This window comes from Mus caroli, chromosome 10 (assembly GCF_900094665.2).
Source record: "Mus caroli chromosome 10, CAROLI_EIJ_v1.1, whole genome shotgun sequence".
Classification (NCBI taxonomy): Eukaryota; Metazoa; Chordata; class Mammalia; order Rodentia; family Muridae; genus Mus; species Mus caroli.
Window position 1 is genome coordinate 20,203,502 of NC_034579.1, and position 7,776 is coordinate 20,211,277.

Consider the following 7,776-nt stretch of genomic DNA (forward strand, 5'->3'; position numbering starts at 1 on the left):
TACTTACTCCACGCTTCTCTCTCGTCCATCTAGCGTCAGAGAAAGATACAGAAAGACCGATTAGTGGCAGAGTTCACTACATCGCTGACAAACTTCCAGAAGGCCCAGAGGCAGGCTGCTGAGAGAGAGAAAGAGTTCGTTGCTCGAGTGCGAGCCAGCTCCAGGGTATCGGTAGGTACTGAGGACGGCTGAAAGCACGGTTCTTGAAGCATCCCGATGTGTGACATTGTAGAGCCCGGTAGCACTCTTAAATCTGTGACTGTTTTTAATGATCTCTCCTTGGGTTTTAAGAAGCCTATTGTTGTATATTGCTGTCGTTACCCCTCATAGAACAGTAGCAGAGCACAGACTCCATAAACACAGAAAACCCTGGAACGGATCAGGGAATCAATGCTCTGATGTGGATTTGAGTTAATCCAGTTTTAAGTCTCTCAGGAGTTGCCACTAGTTGATGTTTCTTTAATGCTCAGGTCCCACAATGACATTAAGTATGAGCTGAATGATAATTATTATTTGGGCCTTGTAACTAGTGAATCAGTGAATTCCCTCCTTGTCAGCCTAAGATATTATTTTGACATTGCATTCGCAGTTGACCTTGAAAATTAGAACAAGGACTTAGCTTCCCCTGCTCCCATTGCACATGCGTGCATACACCCATGTGTATGCACACACACATGTATACCCATATATGCATACACATGCACACACCCATACATAGGCTCAAATACACACACCCACATATATGTACATGTACATACACATGCTCACATGCACACATATACACCCAAATGTATGCACATGCACATATGTATGCACACACTTGTATGCACACACACCTGAACACATATACAAAACACAACTAGGCTGTCTTCGGGGGAAAATGTGTTTTGTTACATTTTCTTATTCTTGCTTTCTTTCTGTCCTCCAACTAAATTATTCAGGGTGGTTTTCCCGAAGACAGCTCAAAAGAAAAGAATCTTGTATCCTGGGAAAGGTAAGAAATAAGAAAACTGCTTTGCAAATCAAAGATAACTTTTGAGGTTTTACATATTATGATCCATGATGCAGAATGAAACCTTTTATTATAGCATGAGTAGCCTGTTATTTATAACTTAAATAGTAGATTTGTGGAAATGTAAATATTTATAAACTATTTATTATGTAATATATAAATAGATCCTGCTAATAAACTTATTTTCTTACTTTTAAGAACAAAATATTCTTACATGAATTTACCAAGTATGACTTTTAATAAGTAAATCAAAAACTATATAAGCTGAAACCATGAGTAGAATGAAAACAGGGTAAATTTGGATAAAATGTCTATTTATACCTAGAAGTTTTTCTTTATTTATTGAGGCATTTGGAGACAGGATCTCACTGTGTTATCCAGGCTAGCCTGGGATTCCCCATGTAGCCAGGACTGGTGTTAAGTTCCTTACCCAATCAGAACTGGGATTATCGGCATGTATCACCATGGCTACTTATTTTAGCACCTTTATAAATAAACAATATTCTGATCTTAAAGATCAAAATATCCGGTTTCATAAGAGTGTCTTTAGTAAGTAAGTTTTATTTCTGTTTGTTTTTATAGCCAAACACAGCCTCAAGTGCAGGTCCAAGATGAAGAAATCACAGAGGACGACCTCCGACTCATTCATGAGAGAGAGTCTTCAATCAGGCAGCTGGAAGTAAGCCTTAGAAGGCCATGCCAGTTCACACACCTGGAGAACGCTAGACAAGAAAACTCGATAAACATCTGGCAGTTTGGTGAAGTCTCTAGTGTAGAATTTAGAATAACTCCTGTGTAAGAAATGATGCTGTTGGTACTAGAATGAGAAGAAGCCATAGTCCTCCCACATTGTTAATCACCCAGAGTTCTCTTTAGTGTTGAGAAAACTCCACTCTAGGAATAAATGCCCTCCTATAGAACCTGGGCAGCATCCTGAAATATATCCACACCATCCCTCCACGAGTGGGACTTGGGCAGTAGCATTAAAAGAACTGTAATTTTCTTAGTGTGTCTACCACATCACAGAGATGAAGAAGGATTTGTTAAATTGTAGTTCTGTTGAACTGACCCTGCTCCTAAAAGTGGGCTAGTAATAGCTACCAGTGACTATAGTTGACCGATGATGGTCTTCCACGTGACAAGGCACTGTGATAACTGAATTTTTTTTATTTCTTCCTCACAAAAGCTCTTTAAACTTACTAAATATGTCATTATCATTGACATTTTACAGATGGGGAAGCTAAGGCCATGATAGATAGACAAACATCCTTACACACTTACAAAAAAGGAGTCTTTAGTCAGGGAATAGGTATATATTGAGGAAAATAAAGTTACAATTTCTTTATCCAGTAAATTTGTAATCTGTTTACACATTAATGATATTTATAGTTTCAATATGATCTACTAGATATTCAAATTTATTAATACAAGGCTTTAAATTTATACAGGTTTTATTCATCGAAATTGTCAAGCTGATGGGTAGATTTTTTTTGAAATACAGGAATATACATATTCTTCTAGTCAAGTATTGATTATGACAAGAGAAATTGTCAGGTTGACCTTAGCACTCCATGGCCTTCCTCAGTTTCTGTCACTTGAGGTAGTGGATGTCACAAATTTACTTTGGGCAACTAGAAGCCATCCAGAGGATGTTAGGTTAGAATTGATTACAGTAGTGTATTTTTCTGTTATTCCTAAAATTTATATATTACTTCTAAATGCATGCTTATATATCTGTGAGGGTGTTAATTTGTTTATTTCTTTTCTTTTGAATTTCCCCATTGGAGGAATGGGGGCCATGTTTCTAACAATACATAATAATGTTTTTTTTTTTCCTTAGGCTGATATTATGGACATTAATGAAATATTTAAAGACTTGGGGATGATGATTCATGAACAAGGCGATGTGATTGGTATGTACTGCTGCTGTGGCCTGTGAGGTGGGAGTCAGCGTCCTGCAGTTCACCTGCAGCAGCTTTCTCCATCAGGAGTACCCTCTTGCTTTCCATTTCTGTAGTCTACAGCTGGCAGGCTGCTGCCCTTGCCTCTGTTCGCATCCCTGCTGATGGAAGGAAGCTCCGCTTGCTTCAGAGGCTCCGAGTGTAGTCAGTGGCTCCTCATGGTGGGACATAAGGCCCCACCCGGCATCGCAACCTACTTCCAGGGCTTGCTTTTCATTTTTATCCAAATAGGACTGGAGGATCTCATGATATTTGCAATTGTGTGTGCACTGTCTTGTTTTGTGGGAAATAGCTATTTTCCTGGTCATTTGTTCTACCAATTACCAAATGGTTTTTGATAGATTAATATAGCTCATTTAGGTGCTAGAGGACTGAGACCTGTAGCATTAAAGCTTTAGGTTTGGAATGTGACTGTGGAAGTGTGTAATAGATGAGATCATTAAAAAGTAAAAGTATGGGAGCTGGAGGGAGAGTGCAGTGGGTAAGAGCTCTTGTTGTGTAAGCTGAGGCTGAGATCAGACACCTGGGAAAAGAGAGCTGGCCGTGGCAACACATGTTTCTAACCCCAGAACTATCAAGTGCAAAGACTAGATCTTTGTGGTTTGTTCCTTGCCTGGCATCAGGTCCAGAGAGACCATGTCTCAAAGGAATAAAGTAGACAGTAGTGAATCAGGACACCTGGCATCCTCCTGTGACCTCTGTGCACACAGATGCAGGTACCCAAATAACACATGTGCACATACACCACACATACATATGCCATAGTCATACATATTCGCACTTCCACAGTGCATACATGTGCATGTACACAACTCGCATACACACACACACACACACACACACACACACACACACACACACACACTATGGTAGGGCTGGAGAGATGCCTCAGTTAATAAAACAGGTTGATACACAAGCTATGAGGACCTGAGTTCCGATCTCTAGCATCTACATAAAAAGACTGAGTGTGGGCACATGCTACCCTCATCCTAATCGGAGAACTGAAGAGGCAGAAACACAGGTATCCCTGGAGCTCACTAGCCCATTAGTCTTGATGAATTAATGAGCTCTAGATTCAGTGAGAAGCTCAGTGTCAAAAAGTAGTGAGGAAGACATCTAAGGAAGACACGTGATGTCAACTTCTACCTCCACACCCGTGTTTACACATATGTGCACATCAGACATGTGTGGTCAATTTATAGAAAGACCAAGGTGAAGTTAGAAGGTTCTGCCATTGCAGAATGCAGACACCAGCTCTGACACCTAGAGAAGTGCAGAAAAGACCATCGCTGCATCAGGAGCCAAGATAGCCAAGAAATGAAGAAGGCACGAGATCTTTGAGTGTCTGCTGCAGAGGAAGGATTGATTGGCAAATGTGACACAGTGGCCTTTGAGCGTCTGCAGGGAGGAGGAAGAGATGAGATCTCTGGTCCTGTCAACCAGTGTCAGTTCTACCCTCAGGTTAGAACAGAGTGGAAAGGAGGGCTGCAAAGGCCTGTGGGCCCTGGGTGAGGTTTACACCTCTCTGTAGCTAGAAGGAAGAAACCAGAATGTTACCAGATTCTTACAGTGAAATTACCACTGCACCATGCAAAGTAGGTAGCACATTGCATGTATGTGAATGACTGGAGGAAAGCTGCCCTTACAGAAATACACACAAAGCCAACAGACCCCCAGAACTGGCAGGACACTTTGATTAAATCAACATAGGAAGGACCAAGGTTGAGTGGGCTCTTCCATTGCTCTTGGGGAGACTCATGTTTTGAGAAGCTGAGGTGGGTTTTTTCCTATGTGATGATGAAAGCCTTTGGGGCTGGGCAGAAGGGGGTCAGTTTGTTTTGCACTTTGATCTTGAGACAGTGAAACCTCTGTGGTTAGAAAGCGGCAGGTGCTTGTGCTGCCGCTGATGCAATAGCTGCAAAATGACAGGACTGTGTTGTGTCCAGGTAGAACTGGAGAAGGTCTATATATTCGTATGTTGGTTGGGTTGTGTCTTTTCCTTAAATGTCTGCTGCATGAAGTTTAGTGATTTATTACCAGAGCATCAAATGTGTTTAACAGTGCTGTGTCTGTGCATTTTATTTTAAAGACAGCATAGAAGCCAATGTAGAAAGTGCGGAGGTTCACGTTCAACAGGCAAACCAGCAGCTGTCAAGAGCGGCAGATTATCAGGTAACATGAACTGTAATACAGTTCCGTATCACTTGAAGTTTTGACTTAAGATACAAGTATGTAACCAGTTTGAAGTAGCTGTGTATACTACTGTTAGAATTATGTGGAAAGTGGTGGCAGTGGTCAGAAATAAGCCAGTAAATTTGAAATGCCAGTCGGTTGGCTTGGGCATCTGTTTTTTCATGGTGATCCACAGAGATAGGAAGTCATGATGCTTGCAAGAAATTACGACTCCAGGCTTTTCCTATTGTGGGGGTTCCTGCAAAAATCATAGCTGGTAAGGAACCCATATGGGTAAGCTAAAAGTGAAACGTGGGTCAGCACAACATGGCCATGGCCGATGCTGGGTCAAAAACTTCTGCAGTCTGACACCAAGCAATGTGTTCTTCATATATTTAAATACAGTAAAAGTGGACATCATTTGAATTAAAATGATTCCTTAGACAGTTATCACAACGGAGCTTTAGGCATGGCTACACTGAAGAGCATCTCTTTAGCAAAGCACGTGGGACATTTACATGAATAAGCAGGGGTTCTCTTGACAGATGAGCAGAGCTCAGAACAAGGGCCTAGGGAGGGAGGGTTTAATGAACATAAAGATGGGTTCTATGGACTGAGGAACAACGCTCGGGATTCTGGGGGATTCAACGAGGGCTGGCTTTACAGAATAGCAGAGATCACTAGGTATTGACACATATGATCCCAGATGTATGGATGACAAACAGTGCCCGTGTCTTTCATTGGAAAACAAATCCATGTGTCTAAGAATTCTAGTGTTCCTCTGCATCCATGATGGTTTATGATGTGACAGCACATGGAGAGACCTCTTGGGTGGTCTGTTCCCCTCCATTACCCTTCCTTCCCTGTTACTTTTCTTTTTTTAAATAGTTTTTCAAAACAGTCTCTACACAACCCTGGCTCTCCTGGAACTCACCATGTAGACCATGCTAGCCTCAAACTCAGAAACCTACCTGCCCCGGTTGCCCAAGTGCAGGCATTAAAGGGGTGCCTCACCATCACCCAGCCCACTTTTTCTTTCCTCTTGTCAGTGGCACTCCAGGCTGACGTGACAAAGGTCCTCACACTAGAAATGTCTCTTCAAAGTCTCTGAAACTATATTATCCGGGAGTGTCATTAATCACTGCATAGTATGTCAACATGTAGCAGACCCTTCAGTCGATACCAATTTATTTCTCAAGGGAATGTCATTAATGTGTGGAGACTCTGTATATCTGTGAAGTGTGAGTCATGCGTCAGGTACTATACAGATATCACAGCTGTGAATTACTAATGATTGCACAGTGTGCAGACCTTCGCTCAGTAAGAGCAAGGTTAGACTCTTTTGAAGATTCTGAACATCATAACATATCATTTGATTCCCCTGTAAAAACATCGGGTTTTGTTGTTCTTCATAATTACCGCTTTCTTGAATCTTGACTACAATCCTGCAACTTCTTAGATATTTTTCAACTGCTTTTTATTTTCATGTTAGCGCCATTCTTCATCAGGTGAGCCACTGTGCACTTGGCAGCTTGTAACACTGACACTTTATGGGGCTATTCTTTGTCCTCATTTCTAGTTATTCTCAGTCTATCACATAGTTGGCAACTTATATCTTTCTATCTTCCTTTGCATTATTGGGGGTTGAGGGAGGACAGGGAATCTAACCAGGACCTTGCATACCAAGCAAATGCTTTGCCACTGAACAATATATATATACATTAGGTATATATGTATATATATATATATATATACCTAACACAGTTTCTTCTTTCTTTTCTAAACATTTTTATTTACTTATTTTATGTGTGTGTCTGCTCCAAAGGTAGTCAGACCTGGGAGAATAGAGCCTAAACATGAGACAGACTCATAAAATCTCATGCAGTAGCCAACTTTATTCAGAGCATCAGACAATGTATACTCAGGGTTAAGAAGAGTCACATGAGTAAAGTGTGCAATCTCAAGGAGAAGCCAAATGCAAACATGTGTTTTTACCTAGTAGCACACAAACAAATAACAATACCTAGTTGTAATGAATAATCTAAGGTAAACTCAATTCTATCCACTCTACCTGGGAAGGGCACAGAAACACATTCCAAGAACAACTAATTGCATGTTTTTGAAGCAACTGAGGTCCTTGTTTTTTTGGCGTTTTCTCGAAAGCACTCCGAGTTCCCCTGACATGGCTCCATTCCTGCACCATGTCCCGACAGTGTGCATTGGCGTTTGTCTGTGTACCACATGCTTGAGTTACAGACAGGTGTGAGCTGCCATTCGGGTACAGGGAATTGAGCCTGGGCCCTCTGGAAGAGTGTAGTCAGTGCCTTCAACCACCAAGCCATCTCTCCAGCCACTGATTTCTTCTTTCTTAAGTTCAACCATATTCCCAGGAAACTACCAGCAATTAGAAAATTGCCCCTTGAATTATAGCATTATTTCAAGAAAAATATTTTTTTGAGAAAAACACCACCATGTGTGTTGTAAAGGTTTTTTTTTAATTTTTAATATTTTTATTACATATTTTCCTCAATTACATTTCCAATGCTATCCCAAAAGCCCCCCATAGCGCCCCCCACTTCCCTACCCACCCATTCCCATTCTTTTGGCCCTGGCATTCCCCTATATTGGGGC

General features: G+C 41.2%; 1 protein-coding gene across 3 annotated transcripts in view; it reads left to right on the top strand.

Annotated features, from left to right (window-relative positions):
- The window catches only part of Stx7 (syntaxin 7), a 41,008-nt gene that overhangs the window by 30,207 nt on the left and 3,025 nt on the right, over nt 1-7,776 (top strand). For all 3 annotated transcript variants that reach the window (XM_021173922.2, XM_021173923.2, XM_029482582.1), the window contains exons 5-9: nt 34-171; nt 942-994; nt 1,595-1,691; nt 2,853-2,925; nt 5,063-5,145. In XM_021173922.2, the coding sequence (XP_021029581.1) occupies nt 34-171; nt 942-994; nt 1,595-1,691; nt 2,853-2,925; nt 5,063-5,145 (444 nt within the window). The remainder of the gene's footprint in view (nt 1-33; nt 172-941; nt 995-1,594; nt 1,692-2,852; nt 2,926-5,062; nt 5,146-7,776) is intronic.